This window comes from Neophocaena asiaeorientalis, unplaced genomic scaffold (genome assembly GCF_003031525.2).
Source record: "Neophocaena asiaeorientalis asiaeorientalis breed wild unplaced genomic scaffold, Neophocaena_asiaeorientalis_V1.1 scaffold114, whole genome shotgun sequence".
Taxonomy (NCBI): domain Eukaryota; kingdom Metazoa; phylum Chordata; class Mammalia; order Artiodactyla; family Phocoenidae; genus Neophocaena; species Neophocaena asiaeorientalis.
This window is the reverse complement of record NW_020173116.1, coordinates 3,705,385-3,727,105: the sequence shown is the minus strand read 5'-3', so window position 1 is coordinate 3,727,105 and position 21,721 is coordinate 3,705,385. Positions and strand designations below refer to the sequence as shown.

The following is a 21,721-nucleotide window of genomic DNA, read 5'->3' as shown; positions in this document are numbered from 1 at the left end:
CTCCTGTCTTTTAGGTAATAGCCATTCTGACAGGTGTGAGGTGGTATCTCATCGTGGTTTAGATGTGCATTTCCCTGATGAATAGCAATGCTGAACTCCTTTTCAGGTACCAATTGGCCATTTGTATGTCTTCTTTGGAAAAGTGTCTGTTCAGTTCCTCTGCCTATTTTTTAATAAGATTGTTCGATTTTTTGCTATTGAGTTGTATGAGTTGTTTATATATTTTGGATATTAACCCCTTCTCAGATACATAATTTCCCTGGCTATTTTTGAACGGCCTAAATCCCACCCCAACTTAAGGCCAGGAAACAGATGTTTCATTAACCTTGCGAATCCCAGTGCTTCAGACTGTACCTGGGACACAGCAGGTACTTGTTATATGTAATTATTCTATAAAAAACTTCAAAAGAGGACAGGGTTTTTGAATTTTTGCTTTAAATTGCATATGTCTTAGGTTCCATATATATGTGTTAGCATACGGCATTTGTCTTTCTCTTTCTGACTTACTTCACTCTGTATGACAGACTCTAGGTCCATCCACCTCACTACAAATAACTCAATTTTGTTTGGAGTAATATTCCATTGTATATATGTGCCACATCTTCTTTATCCATTCATCCGTTGATGGACACTTAGGTTGCTTCCATGTCCTGGCTATTGTAAACAGAGCTGCAATGAACATATTGGTACATGACTCTTTTTGAATTATGGTTTGCTCAGGGTATAAGTCAGAAAGAGAAAAGCAAATACCGTATGCTAACACATATATATGGAATCTAAGAAAAAAATGTCATGAAGAACCTAGGAGTAAGACGGGAATAAAGACACAGACCTACTAGAGAATGGACTTGAGAACATGGGGAGGGGGAAGGGTAAGCTGGGACAAAGTGAGAGAGTGGCATGGACATATATACACTACCAAATGTAAAATAGATAGCTAGTGGGAAGCCACATAACACAGGGAGATCAGCTCGGTGCTTTGTGACCACCTAGAGGGGTGGGATAGGGAGGGTGGGAGGGAGGGAGACGCAAGAGGGAAGAGATATGGGACCATGTGTATATGTATAACTGATTCACTTTGTTATAGAGCAGAAACTAACACACCATTGTAAAGCAATTATACTCCAATAAAGATGTAAAAAAATTAAAAAATAAATAAATTGTATATGTCAAATAAAAGCACTGAAAGTCATATCATAAATGCCCAGGGACCCTTGTCAGATTTAGAAACTTTAACATTTTTCCAGTTTGCTTCAGTTTTTTATTTCAAGAAATAAATGTTCATACTTACTTCACCCTCATTCCTTCCTCCACTGCTGCCCAGAGATTGTCAGAGTATAAAAATCCAGGCCCCAACCCTATGTTGTCTATAAGAAACCTACTTTAAATGTAAAGACTCAGGTAAGTTGTAAAGGGATGGAGAAAGCTATATCATGCTAACACTAATCAAAAGAAAGCTGGAATAATCAGACAGAACAGACTTCAGAACAAAGAAAATTACCAGGGTTGAAAAGGGGCATTACGTAATGTTAAAGCGATCAATTCTCCAAGACTTAACAATCCTTAAAGTGGATGCACCTAACAAGAGAGCATCAAAATATATGAAACAAAAAAAAAAAAAGAAAAAAAAATATATATGAAACAAAAACTGAGGCTACAAGGAGAAATAGACAAATCCACTATTATAGTTGGATATTTCAGTGCCCTTCTATAAGCAATTGATAGAGCCAGCAGGCAGAAAATAGTAATGAGTTAATTGACCTGAACAGCACTATCGAATAACTTGATTTAATTGACATTTACAGAATACTCCGTCAAACTACAGCAAAATATACATCCTTCCCAAGCTCACATGGGACATTCACCAAAATAGACCAGATTCTGGGCCATAACTCACATCTTAACAATATTTAAAAAATAAAAACCATACAAAGTATGTTCTCAGAACACAATGAAATTAAACTAGCAATCAGATAACAGAAAGATATCTGGACAATCCCCAAATATTTGGAGATTAAACAACATACTTCTAAATAACACATGGGCCAAAGAATAAGTCTCAGTAGAAATTTAAGAATATTTTGAACCAAATGAAAATGAAAACACAACTTATCAAAATTTGTGGGATGGGGTACCCAAAAAAAAAAAAAAAAAAAAAAAAAAAAAGAGCTAAAGAAGCCCCTCCCCCCAATTGTATAATCTTTAGGTCCCACAGGACCCCTATCTGCTTTGTGTGCTACATTGAAAGATCTGCTCAGGTAGCAGGGAGAGAGCCAGTCAGGGTGAATTCAAGGTGTCTGGTTTGAAGGGATGGATTTTTTCTTTTTCAATAAGGTGTTTTGTGGTAGAATAAACAAAAACATAATTCCTAGAATATAAGAGCTGGAAAAGATTAATCTCCACGAATTAAAAGTTAGAAAACAGAAGCACAGAAAGATGAGAACGGACTATCTACACACAAAAAAAGAAAATTCAACTGATTAGACCTACAGAAAAAAAAAAAGGTCAACCTCAATAAAAATCAAAGTTTTTAAAGTATCCCCATTTCTTACCGTCTTGTTTGTTTGTGTTCTTTTTATACCTTTTGCTGACCATGTGGAAACCAACAATGCATTTGTCAAATCCTTAAGAGGCCAATTTGGCTTTCAAGGCCATTTTCTTTTGAAAATCCAGGTCCAGAAAATAATTCAAAAATGCATAAAAAGATATATATGCCAATGAGTGTATTTGTTTATCATCTCAACAGCCACGTGGTTTTTACACCTTATAATGTTACTTTAAAATATAGAAATAAAACCATCAAAGGGTACAAATTTCCAGCTGTAAGATGAGTAAGTTCTGGCGAAGTAATGTACAGCATGGTGACTATAGCTAACAATACTATATTGCATTTTTGAGAGTGGCTAAGACTGTAGATCTTAAATGGTCTCAACTCACACACACAGAAAAAAATGTAACTATATGAAGTGATAAATGTGTTAATTAACTTTACTGTGATAATTTTGAAATGTATGCCTATATCAAACCATCAGGTTGTGTACCTTAAACTTGTACAATGTTACACATCAATCATATCTCAATAAAACTTGAACAAAATTTTTTTAAATAAACAAATATGTAAAGCAGAATCTGTTAGGAATACAAAAAGGAAATGGCAAATCCACCAACGTATTTTGAAAATTTACAGTTCTTTCAAAAACTAACCCATCAAGTAGACTACAATAAAGAACATAGCAAATATGGATAATATATATTTACTAAGCTTGATCTAATATATAGAATTTTTTATTCATTCATTCAAAACTATGCCTAAAGTTATTTTAAAAATTGACCATCTAGGGGCTTCCCTGGTGGCGCAGTGGTTGAGAGTCCGCCTGCCGATGCAGGGGACACGGGTTCGTGCCCCGGTCCGGGAAGATCCCACATGTCGCGGAGCGGCGGGGCCCGTGAGCCATGGCCGCTGAGCCTGCGCGTCCGGAGCCTGTGCTCCGCAACGGGAGAGGCCACAACAGTGAGAGGCCCGCGTACCGCAAAAAAAAAAAAAAAAAAAAAAAAAAAAAATTGACCATCTATCAAAAGCTCAATAAATTCCAAAAGCGTAAATACAGGCCACATTCTCAGACCACAGGACAATAAAATTAAAAACAAATGGGGAAAAAAATCTATCCACTTTAAAAATTGTAACATTTTTAAAGAACGCTTAGGATAATTAAAACACAAAAATTGAAATTACATACTATTTAGAAACCACTGTATCATAATGAAAAAGTACACAACCTAAATGTCCAACTAACTAGGGACTAATTGGTCAAAATATAAACAGAATATTACACAGATATCAGGTGAGAATCATGAAGAATATGTTAGAAAAAACTGTGTACGATACAAGAATTGTAAAAAGCAGCCTGGAAACCTGAAGAGGAGATATGATGACAATGACGGAAAAATTTTTTTAATATATAAGTATAGGGTTCGAACAAAAAAGGCTTAACCCCCCCAAAAAAACAACAAACAAACAAAAACAAAATAAATACACCAAAATGTTGAGAGATTATAGTTCCATACTGGCACTATGAGCGATTATTTTTTCTTTTCTATTTTTCAAATTTTTTGACCAACGGACGCTGGTTCCTAGCACCTCCTGGGCCAGTGCGGAGCTGAGCCTTCCACATAAACTAAAACCAAGAGCAGAACAAAATCGGTGAATAGGCCAAGGAATCTCAGAGAGGTCCCGGCCCCTGTAACCTCTCACCTAGTGCTCCGAGGCTTTCCCTTCTCCCAGACCCGCCCGCGCCCAGTGCGGGCGAGACCCGACCCGCCGCCTGGACCTTACCCTGCACAGTGACCACCGCGCCCTGCGCGAGAGAAAACCAGAGGCCGGCCGCTCCACCTGACCCCAGGGCATCCCAAGCCCCCCGACCCCATCCGCTTCCTGCCTGGTGCACCCCTCCTGCCCTCCCTCGGGGCTGCTGGTCTGGATGAGCAAGCTGGAGGAACCTGTCCGCCTCCCCTCCGCGCCTGGGTCCCGCCGTTCGCGCCACGGACCAGCAGACGGCTGCTGGGTCAGCCCCGGGCGGGGCTCCCGGAACTTGCGACGGCCCAGGATCTCCAATCCGGTCCCTTTTCATTTTTGACAAGTGAGGGAAGGAGAGTTGGGAGAACTCACAGGCAGGCACAAAGAAGAGAGGTTCTCAAATTGGGGACTCCTCTCCACCATTAAAGCGTTGACATTTTATTGCTATGGACGATGCATCGCACAGATGGTTTAGCATTCATTGGTAGATACTGAGGGACTGGGGGTGGTTAGGAGTCTACCCGAGATATCTCCCCGCCCTATCTTGGGCCAGAAATTCCGTCTTCAACCAGTCTTTTGATCCCCAGTCAAATGCAATTCCTGCCCTCCACCCCATGCCACTCCATCCCCCAGTGTACCCTAGGTCGTCGAAGAAAAGTAGAACTCTAGGGGCCTCTAATAGGACTCTTGGGAGTCGGGGTGGGGATCCTGAGAAGAGCGAGGACAAAGCCACAGCCGGGGAACAGCTAGGTGGGGTCGTTGAAGAGGGCTGGGCACCGGCGGGCTGAGAGGGAGCGTAAAGCGGCTTCAGTTTTGCTTGGGGGCACGCGCGGACTGAATTCACAATTCCTCCCGCCCCGCCCCGCGCCCAACTAGGCCCAATCTAGAGCAACATTGCCCCCTGCTGGACCGAGAGGGGCATTAGATTTTATTCAAGGCAGGCAGCGCTCGGGAGCGGGAAGGAGCGTCCCGTGGTACTTAGTCCCGGCTCCGTTCTGGCCTCTGAGTTACTCTAGTAAATGGCTCACCGTCCCTGGGCCTCCGATTTTCTTCCTCTATAAAATAAATGTGTTGGATCGGATCTTCTCTGAGCTCACTTCCAGGTCCGGATTCTAGAACTCTCCTTTCTCCTCCCCCCGCCCCCAGCCACCCGCAAGGTCCTGCCCACCCGCTATGGCACCCCAGTTGCTATCCCAGTGCTGCGGGCTGAGCTCTGTGCCCTATGCGTGCAGCTGCAGAAGGCCAGCACCTGCCGCTCGTTTGGGGCCCCTGTTTTCCTGGGGTAAGAGTGGGAAATGTGCCGCCCCCTCCGATCAGGGCTGGCTGTCCCCAGAAAAAAATTTCTGTGAGAAACGGTGGAGGAGAATCCAGGCCTTGGATCAATCGGGGTGGATATTTGAGACCTCTGCCCAAGTCTGGCCGAGAGAATTGTGCAGAACGAGTAACCGAGAAGGGAAGGAGTGTCAACCGGCCCCCAGCTCCTCTCCGGCATCAACTCGGCCTCCACAGCCCCGCCTCGGGCCACCGTACCTCGGCAGCACCGCCTGCCTTCAGCCTGGCTCGCCACCCGAGCCCTCCACTCCCATCACGCCTGCTTCTTAGCCTCCAGGAAGACTGAATCCGGGCCCAGCTGGCTCTAGTCGCTTTGATCGCCCTCCCCAGCCCCCACCCCACCGGCTGAGGGCGGCGGGAGGCTGGGCTCCTCGTGCGCCTGTCCGCGGCGGCATCCACCACATCCTGGCACCCTCATCGTGGTACCACGTGTTCCCTTGTCTGTCTCCATTTGCTTAGCCGGTGCCCCGGACGGCAAGAGACACCCACGGCAACCGCACGCCCACACACACACACACACACACACACAGCCCCGCACCCCAGCCCCCTGTAGCTCCCTCTCCATTGCGCGATCGCTTGGGGGTCTCTGCGTGGAGATCCTATTTCATGCCTCTGCCTCTGAGCACAGCCAGGAACATTCCTGAAGGGCAGTTTACCGCAATGTCTGGGGTGTGAAAGAAGCAGCTCATTTCTCTCCTTCCTGCTAAACTGAGAAAGTGCAAACCACCCCGAGAAATCCTCTAACGCCCATCATTCCGCCCCCGCCAAAGGCGGTGGGTGGGAGGAACCGGAGGACGAGTCGAGAAGGGAGGGAAAAGCCTTTGGCCTCCCTCACCTATTCTTTCCTTCCCTAGCTCCGCCTTTTCTGCCCTCCTTCCTCTCCCAGGATCCACACCTCCCTCCTCCTCTTCCCAGAGAAGACTCTGATAAATGGGTCACCGTCCTACGGGGCCCGCCCTCTGGCTCTGGTGGTTAGCCGTGGAAACAGTCGTTCTCCCCTCTTGCAATGTTTCCATTGCTGCGTCCTCCGGCTTCCACAGCTCACCCCGCAGGTAACCGGAGACAACAACTCAGGTCCCCTCGGAAAGTTGCATGAGGGGCTTGTCATAGTTTGTGAAATGTGAGCGCGAAAAGCTTTACGGTCGAGTTCAGGTTACTTCATGGATGCTCCACCAGCGGCCAAAAAAAAAAAAAAAAATTAACCCTCTTGTGCAAAAAGAAAAATTTCCACTGACTTTTTAAAGTTTCTGTTTTGGGTAAACGGTTTCAAGACGACAAATTGTCTCACCAAAAAAGAAGGAGGAGGAGGTGAAAGAGGAGAAGGAGGGGAGGAGGGAGAAGGCGAGGGGAAAGAAAGGAGCCTTGGCCTTTTGACAGTTTATTTTGCCTCGCAGAGTTTTTTGGCAGAGGCTGAACTGTGAATACAGCAAGACTCAGGACAGTCTGAACAGAGAAAAGAGCTGAAGCCTCATTTGGTTGTTGAAATTAGTAGTGAACAACTGACTGGCAAGAAAGCATGTTCTTTAAGCACCAATGAAATTTGTATTTTAAGTGATGTGAGTTCTGGAAGATAAGGACAGCACCTGGTGTGTGGAAGCTACTAACATTGTTGACACTCAAAGAAGGCAAAGAAAGCAACCAAGTGTTTTTCAGAAGAGGCTGAATGGCCAACATCTGACAAAACGCTCAATCCCATCCTTGTTTAGGGAGATGCAGGTTTAAACAACAATAAGATACCAGCTCACACCTATCAGATTGGCCGAACTGAAAACACTGGCAAAACCAAGAATTAGAAAGCATGTGGGTAAATGGAGATTCATCCATAGCTGGTGTGAGTGTAAGTGGGTACCATCACTTTGGAGAGAACTTTGCCAGTAGCTGTGGGGGTAAGAGAAGAAGATGCTTCAAGATATCATTCCTCTCAAGGTCAGTGTCCTCCTTAAGTCATTCCTCTTCCAGGTTGATACCCTAGAGAAAATCTTGTACATGGACTCTAGGAAGTATATGTACAAGGATGTTCACCGTAGCGTTGTTTATAATGGCAAAAACTGGAAACAGCCAAAAGGTCCATCAACAGAGGACTAGAGAAGTAAACGGTGGCATTTGTCATCAAGTCTTACTTCTCTTGTATCACCCCCTAAATGTGAAAGACTATGTGCTCCACTCATTTAAAAAAATTTTATTGTGGTGAAATACACATAATATTTACCATCCTAACCATTTTTAAGTGCACAGTTCAGTGGTATGAAGTACAGTCACATTGTAACTATCACCACCATCCATCTTCAGAACTTTTCATTTTGCAAAACTGAAACTCTATACCCGTTAAGCAACTCCCCATTCCCCCTCCCCCCCAGCCCCTGACAACCACCATTCTACTTTCTGTCTCCGATTTTGACTACTCTATGTACCTCCTGTACGTGAAGCATACAGCATTTGTCTTTTTGTGACGGCCTTATTTCACTTAGCATAATGTCCTCAAAGTTCATCCATGACTACAGTATATGTCAACATTTCCTTCCTTTTTAAGGTTGCATAATATTCTATTGTATGTATGTGCCACATTTTGCTTATCCAGACACCCATCAATGGACATCTGGGTTGTTTCCACGTTCTAGCTACCGTCAATAATGCTGCTGTGAGTGTGGTGTACCTCTTCACTCAGTTTTAACTTGACATCAAACACTTTTCATCATAGTATACTTGTAAAGTATGTAATTTCCAATGTGTTGCAAATATTGGTATTTTAAAATAAAACTTTACATCCCTCTTTTTATTTCTAATAGAATATAAACAGATGATGTATCAATTTTGTTTCAACCACTGATGCCAAAGATCTTGGCTCTCTGTGCACCGATGCCAAAAAGAAATACGGAGACAGAGTTTTGGAGGAACGAGAAAGAGTAGCTTTATTATTTGCCACGCAAAGAGGGAACACAGTGCGCTAGCACCTCAAGAACTGTGCCCCCCTCCCTGGGGAATAGGGAAAGGTTTTTGTAGCCCAGGGCTCGTGGTCTGGGGTAGGTGATAACCCTCAAAGTAAATAAGGTCTTGCATTTCTTTTCTTCTGAAAATTCATGGCCAAAGCTGGCATCAGGCAGCAACCTCGTCTGGTGTCCCTGAAGTTATCGGCCCATAACCTTCTTTCTGAAATGAAGAGTGCTACAAGGGAGTGTAGGGGGAGAAGAAATGCCAGGTGCAAAGGGTAATTCATACGGAGTCAGAGAGTAATTAGCTTTGTGAAGGACAAGTCTAGCTACAAGTGTTTGTTAGTAGTAACAGCAAAAGAATAACCAAGATTGCTTAACTCTTTATGGGCTGTTTCCCCAGCCTGTTCATTGTTTCCTTATTTTCCTTGTTTATCAGAAAAGAAAAGTCTCATTTCTATTTTTTGCTGCAACACCATCACCCATTTTAAAAATACAAGAACAAGTTCTTTAACTTTTGGAAATTTTCCATCATTCCTTTTTTTGCTCAAACTTATGAATTCTATCCCACTTCCTCCATAGACATTTATTCTAATATAATACGTTCTTATGCTTGAAGATCTTTTGTTGATCATACTTCTCTGCCAAAAAAAAAGTATACAAACTGAAGTTTTAATTTCCTACAATCATAAATTTCTAAGTATTACAAGTTTAGATTATGCCATCATTGCAACTATCAGTAGTACACAATTGTTCAAAAATAACAAATTTTAAATTGATTTTAAATTATAAAAATTTAAATTATTAAACATAAAAAGTAACCCTTGGTTCTAATATACTACAGTTATGCAAAATGTTACCATTGGGGGAAAGTAGATGAAGGATACTTGGAATCTGTCTATATTATTTCTCATAATTGCAGTGTCAATCTGTAATCATCTCAAAATAAGAAGTTTTCTAAAAAAGTAACTTTGAGGGTGTCAGCTACGAATTGGCATTTCCCATTGTCACTTGCCATCGACCTCTATGGGGATTAAATCATGAGCTGCTACAGCTGCTGACTTTCAACACCCCCTGAAAGGAGTTCAGGTAGAGAGCAGAAATGAGGCACTCTGTGCTCTGGGAAAAACTGATCTTCCCCTCTGCCTCTTTAGAGCAGTTTCTCAGAGCTATCTGGGATGCTGTCTCCCGGGCTGCAGTCCTCATTTTGCCTCCAATAAAACTTAACTTGCTCCTCTCGTGTTGTGCACTTTTTTTAATTCGACAAGGGGAAATTCAGCTCTTAATGGGATGAATAGAGTCCAATTAGTTAATGAACCCACAGGATAATATTACCTATCGTTAGAATGAGACAGAGTTCAGCATCAATTATTTTCCTTTTTTTGTTTGTTTGTTTTTGTTTTGTTCATAACAAGTAAGCACTGAAAAACCTGGTTTCCATAAATAAACAATTGGCTTTGTTACAGCAGAGTCACTAAATCTTTTATCTTTTTCCAAAATTTTTTCGGCCAAAAAAACCCCAATCACCCCACAATAGTGACCCATCATCAGAAGGTAATTTTAATGATCTATTAGTTGCTTTGTTATTTTGCAACTAACAAAGTACCACAAACTAAGTAGCTTAAACCACAGGAACGTGTTGTCTCACAGTTCTGGAAGCTAGAAATTAGGGATCAAGGTGTTGACTGCATTAGTTCCTTCTGAGGGCTGAAAGGAAGATGTGTTCCATGCCTCTATCATAGCTTCTAGTGGGTTGCTGGCTGTCTTTGGTGTTCCTTGAATTGTAGAAGCATCACCCCTATCTCTGTCTTTATTTTTGTTGCAGCAAAAATAGAAATGAAGTTTTCCTTCTCCTGAGAGCAAGGAAAACAAAGGGAACAGTGAACAGGCCAGAGAAGAAACATAACCTGGCCTGAAAGAGTTAATCACCCCTTTGTTTTATTTTAACTGTTACTAATCTGTAGTGTCTGTAACTAGATTTGTTCTTCACAAAGCTAACCTCACTCTCTGACACTATGTAAATTACATTCTGCACCTATCACCCCTGACTCTGTGTGAGTTACATCCTGTGCCTATCACTACATCCCCTATGCCCCCTGGTAACAAATCACTCCCTGTAGCGTCTGCATTTCTAAAGAAGATCGCCGGCGGATAAACCAGAGACAAACGGTCCCAATTACCAGAATGCTGGACCCCAATTACCAGGCTGCCTGACGCCAGCTATGACTGTTTTGAAATAACGCAAAGGAAAAATAATGCAAGACCTTCACTATTTTGATCCTCATCACATACCCCACCTGTGAGCCCCACGTATAAAATCTTCTCCAGTTCCCCAAGGAGGGGGTGGGGGCACAGTTCTTGAGGCACCAGCCTACTGTGTCTTCCCTTTGCCTGGCAGAGAAAAATAAAGCCATCTCTCTCATCCTCCAAAATCTCTGTCTCGGTACTTCTGTTCGGCATCGGTGCACAGAGAAGCTGAGATCTGGCAACATTTCCACTTGGTGTTCTCCCTGGCTATGTGTCTGTAACCAACTTTCCCCTTTTTTAAGGACACCAATTATATTGGATTAGGACCCACCCTGATGACCTCATATTAACTCGTTTACCTCTGTAAAAACCTTATCCCCAAATAAGGTCACATTCAGAGATACTGGGGATTAGGACTTCAGCATATGTAAATTTTTTTATTTCGGGGGGTGCTGGGGAGACTCATTTCAATCTCTAACAGTTGCCAGCTCTAGTAGGTCTTCTTCCAATTATGTTGGAAGGAAAGACTCAGGAAGCACTGACCTGCATGTGGATTGGTCATGATCTTTAGAGTTATTCACTTCTCAGTTTCTGGAATCCACCGAAATAGGCTTTATACTACAGCCTATCAAGTAGCTATCAACTGCATTGTTCCTCTCTCACCAAAAGCATTTGCCTATCCTGATGAACTTAGAAAGGGTTGGGGAAATAGAAATATTTTTAATTACCGTACAAATTTACCAAAACAATATTTTGATAAAATATTTTTTATCTTATCAAAGGCTTTACAGGGGCTTCCCTGGTGGCGCAGTGGTTGAGAGTCCGCCTGCCGATGCAGGGGACGCGGGTTCGTGCCCCGGTCCGGGAAGATCCCACATGCCGCGGAGCGGCTGGGCCCGTGGGCCATGGCCGCTGAGCCTGCATGTCCGGAGCCTGTGCTCCGCAACGCGAGAGGCCACAACAGTGAGAGGCCCACGTAGAGAGAGAGAAAAAAAAAAAAGGCTTTACACTTTGTTTTCACGACAACTTTGGAGCTAAAGGTTTCCCTCATGTGATTCACGGAAAATAAAAAGACTGCCAACTAACCTCATTGGCAAAGGCTTCAATGTCAAACCAACTAGCAAATCAGGCTTCTGTTCTGTTAAAAAAAGAAGTCTGATCCCTTTTGCAAGTCTAATGAACATGTTAATGTGCATCCCATAATAACTGTCTCGCTTCTGAATTCCAGCTCAGCAGTGGAGAGGCAGGTAGAGTGAGGAGACTTGGGAGTCCGTCCTGAGGAGCTCTGCCTCTAGTACTCTCCCGCATGCCCTGTTTCCCAGCATCTCGCGGACTCTACTCGGGAGAAATGCTTTCTTTGGCAATTCCGAAGCAGACGGATACTAAATGAAAACTATTTGGGCGTTTCTCTTTGACTGCACCACAGTAAGGTACAGGAGGGTGGGAAGTCTGCTGTTTTGTTTCAAAGCAGGAAAAGAGCAATTATGAAATGTGGGCTGGGGACGGAGAATCTGTGTGAAAACTTGACAAAGGCATTTGTTCTTGGGCAGACCTGTCTCAGGAAAAAGGATAAACAGGCTTTCGGGATCTGGAAAACAAACCCCTTAAAATTATATGAATCCTCTGTTGGCGGGAATGTAAATTGGTGCAGCCACTATGGAAAACAGTATGGAGGTTCCTCAAAAAACTACAAATAGAATTACCATATGATCCAGCAATCTCACTCCTGGGCATATAGCCAGACAAAACTGTAATTCAAAAAGATACATGCACCCCTATGTTCATAACAGCACTATTCACAATAGCCAAAACATGGAAACAACCTAAATGTCCATTGACAGATGAATGGATAAAGAAGATGTGGTATATATACATATATACAATGGAATACTACTCAGCCATAAAAAGGAATGAAATAATGCCATTTGCAGCAACATATATGCAACTTGAGATTATCATACTAAGTGAAGTAAGTCAGAAAGAGAAAGACAAATACCATATGATATCACTTATACGTGGAATCTAAAATATGACACAAATGAACTTATCTATGAAACAGAAACAAACTCACAGACATAGAAAACAGACTTTTGATTGCCAAGGGGGAAGGCGTGTGGGGGAGGGATGGATTGGGAGTTTGGGATTAACAGATGCAAACTCTCACATATAGAATGGATAAACAACAAGGTCCTGCTGTATAGCACATGGAACAATATTCAATATCCTGTGATAAACCATAATGGAAAAGAATATGAAAAAGAATGTATGTATATGTATAACTGAATCACTTTGCTGTACAGCAGAAATTAACACATTATAAATCAACTATACTTCAATAGAATAAATTTTTAAAAAGTTATGTGTATCCTTAAGGACAGTCTTTACGTCCCCCCAGAGGTATAAAGACCCTGATTGAGAACTACTGAACTGTGGTATATTCACCAGATAATACTACTATACAGCATTTAAGTTAAATGAACTCAATTTATGTCTCAGCATAACTCAGACTCAAAGACATTCAATATGATAATATTTCTGTATATTGAAACAATCTCAAAAACTATATACAGCTAATACATATATATATATATATATATATATATATATATACAGTAAAAGTATTAAAACAGAGAGGGGCAAGTTGAAAGTAATAGGATGGAAAAAGATATCGTTCAAACAGAAAACATAAGAGAGCTAGAGTGGCCATATGAATATCAAACTAGACTTCAAAACAAGGTATCACCAGAGATAAATAGGGACAATTTGTAATGATAAAAGGGTCAATCTGTTAAGAAAACAGAACAATCTTAAATGTGTATGTATCCAACAACAGAGCTTCAAAATATACAGGCAGGGGCTTCCCTGGTGGTGCAGTGGTTGAGAATCCGCCTGCCGATGCAGGGGACACGGGTTCATGCCCTGGACCGGGAAGATCCCACGTGCCCCGGAGCAGCTGGGCCCGTGAGCCATGCCCGCTGGGCCTGAGCGTCCTAAGCCTGTGCTCCTTAACGGAAGAGGCCACAGCAGTGAGAGGCCCGTGTACCACAAAAAAAAAAAAAAACACAAAATATACAGGCAAAAAGTGGACAGAGTTAAAGGGAGAAATAGACAAATCCAGGATCATAGTTGGAAATGTAACATCCTTCTTTCACAACTGATAACACAACTTTCACAACATCCTTCTTTCACAACCAATTTTTGCTTCTGGGGAGGAGGCAAGTTATTTGAGGATGCTGCAATTGTACCTGTAATGTTTATCTGAAGCAAATATGACAAAATGCTAACACATTAGTTTTGAGGGGTGTTTTCCGAGGAGCATATGAGTGTTTTATATTATTTACTCTATTTTTTCGGTGTCCAAATGCTTTTGTAACTTAAAAAAAAAAAACTGAATGGAAGAAACATTTAAGTGAATGAACAATAAATGAGGTGCAGACATCAATGTCATACCCCCCCTCCCCCGCCTCCCTCCCTACCTGTGAGTCTTCCTCTGATAAGCATGTCCTTAAGTGGACCAGGCACTGAACACAGGCTTACAATCTCTCCCTGCTACAGGCTGTATTCAAGCTGTCCCAAGCTTGAATGCCCTCCCAAAGCTCCTTTATAGCCCACACCTGCAGCAGCCACCTCTCCATAAACGCTTGCCAACTTCTCAAGCCCCATCCTGAAGTTCCTACACCACCTGAATTAATGTCAGTGTTTTCTTCTATCTCCTTAAATATGCGCCTTCCCTAAAGGTTCAATATCCTCTTCGGCTCCTCCCCTCCACTCTACCTGTCTCTGCAATCAGACCCACTCTCACAACTTAAATTATTACCCCCTTGCAGAGGCTGCCTCCCCAGCCCTGGCCCCTCACTTGAATTCAAATCCTGGCTCTCCAGTTGCATTCAGGATGCTTCTGTTTGAATGTTCTCGACATTAAAGATCTGTAGCAAGTTGACGCAACTTTACAGCAAATGTGTGTCTGCACCAAGAGAGGAGAATGACACAGCGTGAATACAACTTGTCAACCAATATGTGGGTTTTTCCCATCACAGATCAGCTTCTTACTCTCTTCACCCCATCCAAACTGTGACTAAGCCTCCCCCAAGCATATTTTAAACATCATCTCAACTTCTTCTGGCCTCCTGGGTTGCCTTCCTCCCTTTGCTTTTGAAGTCTTGTGGTTCATCTTGATATGTTCAGAGACGGACATAGTTTTACTTATCCTATTTGGCATTCTGGGAGCACTTTTGATCTGATCACTTGTGTCTTTAACTGTGGAAAATCATAAGCAATGATCTCTTCCATTTTTCCTTCTCCATACTCCCTTTATTCTCCTCTTTCTGAAATCCCATTAAACATTTCACAGTGCTGATTCACATCTCAATAGCTTTTCAAACTGCTTCTGTCTTTATCTCCTTGCATTGCAGTCTCTGTGAATTCCTCAATGCTAGTTTCCATTTCACTAATTGTCCCTTCAACTATGTCTAATCTAGAGTGTATCCTACTTTATATCTAATCTATATATAGATTTCATTTCCAGTGTGCTAAGTATTTATTCAGTTGTTCTTGTTTAATTTCTGCATTTTCTACACCTTCTTGCTCTCTGTTTCAAACTCTTTTCAGATTGTTCTATAATTTGCATCTCTTCTGGAGTGAACTCCCATCCCAATTTTAGTTAAATATCTTTACATATATTTTGAATTTTGAGTGTCTACGTAATCTCATCTTGAATGGGAACTTTAAAAAATCTCTCTCTCTTTATACTGCATCCTCCTGGGTTTTTTCAGGGCCCACAGTCAGAACCAGGCCTTATTCTGATGGCTCTGGGCTCCTGTCCAGTGGTGACACTGCCACAGCTCCAGTCTCTGGCCTGCCTTCCCGACACTATAGGGGAGCAGCCCTATGTGAGCCATGACTATGGAGAAGCGCACAGCTTTCTCCAGACTTTCACCAAGAGAAATCCTGACCCAAGACAGACTCAAGAACAGATCCCAACAAGATGGCCCCAGATTTCAGCCCTGGTTCCACCCCTACATCCAGGATGACACTCATCTTGCTTTTGAATACATCTATCTTCTCCCCTTCCTCCGTCTCCTTCTTTTACCTTCAACCATACCATTACTACGTATTAAAACATGGTATCAGCACCATCTTGATTAGAAGTCAAGTGCCTCATTCTAAGCAACCTCTCTCCTAATTCTTACCTTATCTACAAACCAGCCACTTTGTAAAGCCTCTCCTGAGCACTCTTACCTGAAATGAGCAATCTGTACCTCCTCTGATCTGCTCTATGCTGCATTTAGCTTTTACAAAACAAGGGTTTCTTGAAGACCAAGTGTGTGCCATGGTCTATTAGGCACCACAATATAAACATGAACAATACGAGGTCACTTCCTCAAGACACCAAGGGTCTGGTCATCAAGCTGGATGAGCAAACAAACCATTGCTGTGCAGAATAAGTGCTTCAGTCCAGGGATGCCCGAGGTCCAGGTGACACTGAGAAACATATGGTCTGTACTGCCTGGGAGCACAGGGAGGGGGCAAGGGGCTGAGTCCATGAGGAGGAGATGCTTGAACTGGGTCTTAAGGAAGAGGAGTTTACTAAGCAGAGAGCAGAGCTGAGAACAAGCCAGGCTAAAAGAATAGCATGGAGGCAATGGCACTGAGGTGGAAAGGAGCAGGGCTCCTTGGAGAAACAGAGAGGCACCAAGCCTAGGAGGTGTGAAGGAGGCAAGTGGGAGGGGACAAAGATGGGCTGCAGAGCCAAGTGTGCAGGGCCTCAGACAACATCCGAGATCCCACAGTTTTCTCCTAGGGACCATGGGAAGCCCTTGCAGGATGGAGCACAGGGTTGGCAGGACAAGATCTTCACTGAAAGGGACCAGAAGCACTGGAAGAGACCAGAGTAGAAGTGGGGTGGCCAGTTAGGAGATCACTGCAAAAGTCCAGACAAGAGATGACAGTAGCCCTGTTGAACTTGGGAGCCTGGGGGGTGGAAAAGTGAAAATGGCAGAAGTGAGGTAGAATTAAGAGGTATTTGTGATTGAGATAAAGCAAGGCTCTGATAATTCTAGAGTTCAAAGGCCTTTCTAGGCACAAACAAGCTAACTCTGTCCAAGGAGACGGTAACGTCTCTTGGACCGGCCAGGGGAGATAGCAGGCAACTTCCAACACCGATTCCAGGTTGGCCCCGAGTCAGCGTCCTAGGAGCTGATTAATTTCCTACCACTGCCCTGTGCAGTTATGCGTTCTGAATAGTCTTTAATTAATGTAAAAAAGTATTTCCATGGCTTAAGAACATACACCTTGAGAAAAAACAAAGACCTGTTTAAATTCAGCATAGAAACGTGTTACTCTCTTACTCTCTCTCTCTCTCTCTCTCTCTCTCTCTCTCTCTCTCTCTCTGGATATCTAAAAATAAGGAGTTTATTTGACAGAGTGCTGCAGTTCCCCTTTCTTCATCCACCCCACGTGAGTGCCACACAGTGTGGGATGTGGAAGCTTACCTGGCAGGCCCCACCCAGCCCTCTGCACACCTGGCCCTGCAGCATACAAGCATCCCCAGAACTTGCACAATTGCATCTGTTCTCCTGTTTGTTGCAGGGCGGATGTCATTGTGGTTTCATTGAGAATCTACGAGTTCTGCGAAAAATATCATTGGGGTCGCAAACCTCCTTGGTGGGTTTGACATGTTGCCCTGACATCCCCCCATCCTCTGTCATGCTCTGCACAAAAGGGGCTGCCACACACATGGCTGACACTTTTCTTAACTGCAAGGCTGGAAGACCTCCAAACCAGCTGCAGTTCACTTCCAGGAGACTGGGATAGGACGATTCTATTTTCAAGTCTTGTACCTCAGAATCTGGCCATCATCGTACTCAGGGACCTGGTTCCCAAGATCCAAATATTTGCAGGTTGACTCTGGCTCTCCTCCAATGCTTCCTCCACCAGCAAGGCATGCCTTTGTGGCTGACCATCCTCTTCACCACCCTCCTGATTGCATCTTTTGGCCAGAAGGGCCATCTAACATTCCTGCAGTGGGAACAGAGACGAAGCAAAATGGGAAACTATCTAAAAAGAGGATTGCCTTGTCAGTGGCCTATCTGGACTTGGCTGTTCCTTTGTCACCCTCATTGATGTAAGTTAAGGTACAGCACTGTGTCTACCCAGCCAGGAACACACACACACACATATATTGATATGCCAGGGGACCCACTGCTGTGTGCCACAGTCATATTTACAGTTACAAAGGGTTTTCCTTCCCCAACCTGCCTGTCTTCCATCTGAAAATGTTACATGTGCATGAGTGACTCCTCAATGATACAGATACATTGTATCTACTACAGCCTTACTAGTAATTGCAAAAATTGAGAAACTGCTTAAATGCCTATTAATAGGAAAACTAAGTTAGGGAACACCCATATAAAATGCGCCTCTTTAGAAATATGGAGTAGATCTACAGGTGCTGACATGGAAAGCTTTCTTCTGCTGTTAGACAAGAAAGGCAAGTTGCAAAAAATATGTGCCTAGTACAACCGTGTGTCAAAAATGATGTATAAACAGCTGTTTATGCATAGATTATATCTGAGGAGCACACTTAACTGTTAACAGTGGTTTCCTCTGGAGAATGGATGATGGTGAGGAGAGCTGAGACAGGGAAATTTCCCCATACTCTTTTTTGTATTGTCTGAAGTTTTTCAAGAATATATAACATTTGTAATTTAAAAGACACTTTTAAAAACATGTCTAAATATAAATGGTCCACGTTAGAGTAAGCACCTTGGATGCTTTGGGCGGAGGGCGGGGGGGAGAGGGTTGAAATCAAAGTAAAAAAAAAAAAAAGCCCACCCAACACTTAAGTTCAGACCGCACGAGTGGGGTGTGTGTCTGGAACATAGTTCTCGCCACTGCCGCGGGGCAGAACTCACAGGTGGGGCAGACACCTGGAACAGATAATGCCAGGTGGCTTGTCTCTAGAATCAGGCAGCAGCAGCATGAAGGGCACCCACTATGGGATGCAAAGTGGGAAGACCCTGAAGAAATGAGAGAGGGCACCCACTATGGGGCGGAAGGTTTCCGGACAGCAACAGACAACAAAGAAGTGGCCAAGTGTGTGTCAGGTTCAGACAGGGAGAACTGTCTCCACCCAAGCATTCACCCAGGCTGCACACTTGTCCCCACCAAGCACCCATAGCCAGAGGTACAGAGGAGTGAGTACAAGTCCCCTAGCACGGGAGCTGGGCCCGGGGCAGAAACAGAACGGCATTCCAGGCATAGGGAACAGCAAAGGCAAGAGGAGCCCACAGTTTAGATAATCTCAAGCCCTGTGGGAATGCAGTGGTAGGTGGATAGGAAAGACCAGAGCAGAGGCTTGGGAGGAGCCAGCACCCAAAGGCTAGGAGCCAAGCCAGGGCTGAGCTGCCACGCAGTCCTGCAGGTCATGGAAGGTTGCGGGAGTGACACCATCCGATCGCCTTTCGGAGAATAATGCTCACAGCAGGGTGCCTGGGGGACTGGCCAGGAGAGGGGCTGATGTGGAGGCTGCTGAATAGACGCCGGAAGGAATGAGGCTGTGTGGCCAGGTTCAGCTGCTGGGGAAGGCCTGAAGGGTATGTTCAGCAGAGGTCACACAAGGCTTGAGTGGCTGCTGCCCCTTGGAGTTCCGGAGGAGTGGGCCAGTCACGAACTCCTCTTCAGCCCTCAGGGCCCATTTTACGGCCCCAAAGCCCCAAGGTGCCGGTGCTAGGGCCACTTTAAGTGAGGGCAAAGGAAGTGGACACTTCTCTCTCCTTCCTGCTCACTCACCCTCCCTTCTTGAAATCTCTCGTCTCTATCCTCCGCCGCTGTCACACCCACAGGAGAGCCATTCCAAGGGCCACTTCCAAGCCCTTTTCCTTGTCCTCAAAACCGTGGTTCTCAACCATTCCCAGCTTCCCGTCAAGGCTGCCTCGACGGCCCCCATTCACGGCCCCCAGCCCCCTCTCTGGGCTGGAAGGTGACAACCGCGAAAAGGAGGGCGACTCTCTCCTCCGCGGGGCTTCACGTGACATCACATCCTCCGAACGCGAAATCGGCTCCGCGGCCGGCCGAAGGGCGCAACTTCCCCGGTCGGCGTCCCACTGGCTCCTGCGCTCCTCCGCAGCTTCGAGCCCCTAGCGGAGCGGCGCCGCGGGGAGCGCGCCATGGCCTCGCCGGTGACCGCCCTGCTCCTGCCGCTGGCCCTGCTGCTCCGTGAGTTGGCGACCCCTGGGGAAGACGGGGCCGGGGCTGGCGGGGGGCGCGGGGCTCCCGGCTCAGCCTCACTACCTGTGCCCCGCAGATGCCGCCACCGTCCTCGAGTCATTCTCGTTCCGGATGTCGCCGGTGCAGGTGCAGGCTCGCCTGGGCGAGAAGGTGAAGCTGCACTGCGAGGTGCTGCAGTCCAGCATGACGTCGAGCTGCTCCTGGCTCTACCAGAAGCCCGGGGCCGCCTCCAGACCCATCTTCCTAATGTACCTCTCCAGCACGCGGTCCAAGCTGGCCGAGGGGCTGGACACCAATTACATCTCCGGCACCAAGGCCGAGGGCGCCAACTTCCACCTCACTCTGCACCGCTTCCACGAGGATGACCAAGGCTACTATTTTTGCTCGTTCATGAGCAACTCGGTTATGTACTTCAGCAATTTCGTGCCTGTCTTCTTGCCAGGTCCGGGCGCCAGGGGCGTGGCACCCCTCGGTGTGGGGTTTGGGGCTCAGTCTGAGTCCATTTTTCACACGCTTCGAGCCTCTTAGCGCCCCTCGGGGCTACTTAGATACTGTTCCCATTTCACAGATGAGGAAACTGAGGCTAGGGCTAGAGTGCGACTGGATAGGAGCTGAAGATGGTTTTTTAGGTCCTGTTGATCTGGGCTCGAGTTCCGGGCTTGTGTGATCCTGGGCAAGTTGTACTTAAATTCTCTGAGCCTCCCTTTGCTGGTCATTAAAATGCGGGTATCACCTCCAAGCCCACGAGGTTTCTGGTGGGGCCCTGGAGAGAGGCTGGGCGGAGGGGAACAGGCCCTATATTCACGTCCGAGGCGCCGGGTACGGTTCGCGGACCAGGAGGTCCCACCCCGTCTCCCCTGCCCTGAGCGCAGAGCTCCGCGAGGGCGGCGGTCTGCGGCTCCTCCAGCGGAAAATCGGGAGGAGGCGCCCACTTGGCCAAGGCGCCCGGAGTGGTGGGGAGGGTTCGCGTGCACAGCTCCAGCCCGGACCCTAACCACTCTCTTGCTCCCCCAGCGAAGCCCACCACGACGCCGCCGACGCCACCAGCCACGCGGGCGCCCACCAAAGCGTTGCAGACTGTGTCTCCGCGCCCAGAGGTGTGCCGGCCCTCGGCGGGCAGCGCAGGTGAGGCGGGCGCGGGGAGAACCCTCGCCAGGGGCAGCCCTGACCCTGAAAGTGGAGCCGAGGGCAGCCCGAGTGGTGGGGAAACCGAGAGACGGAGCCGGGAGAAGGAAGTGCCCCGGCTGGCTGGGTGGGATGAGGGATCCCGGGCCCGCTCCTAAATGTCGGCGTCTTCTGTGTCGTCAGTAGACACAAGGGGCCTGGATTTCTCCTGCGATATCTACATCTGGGCGCCCCTGGCCGGGACCTGCGCCATCCTTCTCCTGTTATTGGTCATCACGGTCATCTGCCACCGTCGTAAGTCCTAGGGAATCGCGGCGGGGAGAGTCAGCCCGACTCCCGCCCTTTGCGCGGCTTTGCTCTAGGCAGCCCTTGCCGGGAGTCGAGGTTGCAATTCCTGGGACTCCGAGCTGCTCCGCAGGGCCAGGCGCAGCCTTTGTCTTTCCTGGAGAGAGAACGCGGGCAGACCCCTTCGCGCTGCTCTTTCCACTCTCCGGGAGGTTTTTAGGAAGACGGTGCCCCGGAGCGGCAGCCGCAGGGGTGGGATGTTCCATGGGCAAAGCCTGTAGCA

General features: G+C 45.8%; 1 protein-coding gene across 2 annotated transcripts in view; it reads left to right on the top strand.

Moving 5' to 3' along the window:
- The first annotated feature begins 19,583 nt into the window (after nt 1-19,583).
- The window catches only part of CD8A (CD8 subunit alpha), a 6,885-nt gene continuing 4,747 nt past the window's right edge, over nt 19,584-21,721 (top strand). Inside the window, exons 1-4 of one of the 2 annotated variants that reach the window (XM_024743816.1) lie at nt 19,584-20,016; nt 20,105-20,470; nt 21,043-21,153; nt 21,337-21,447. In XM_024743816.1, coding sequence (XP_024599584.1) covers nt 19,968-20,016; nt 20,105-20,470; nt 21,043-21,153; nt 21,337-21,447 — 637 coding nt within the window. In that variant the 5' untranslated portion in view covers nt 19,584-19,967. The remainder of the gene's footprint in view (nt 20,017-20,104; nt 20,471-21,042; nt 21,154-21,336; nt 21,448-21,721) is intronic. The other variant, XM_024743817.1, reaches the window with a different exon arrangement.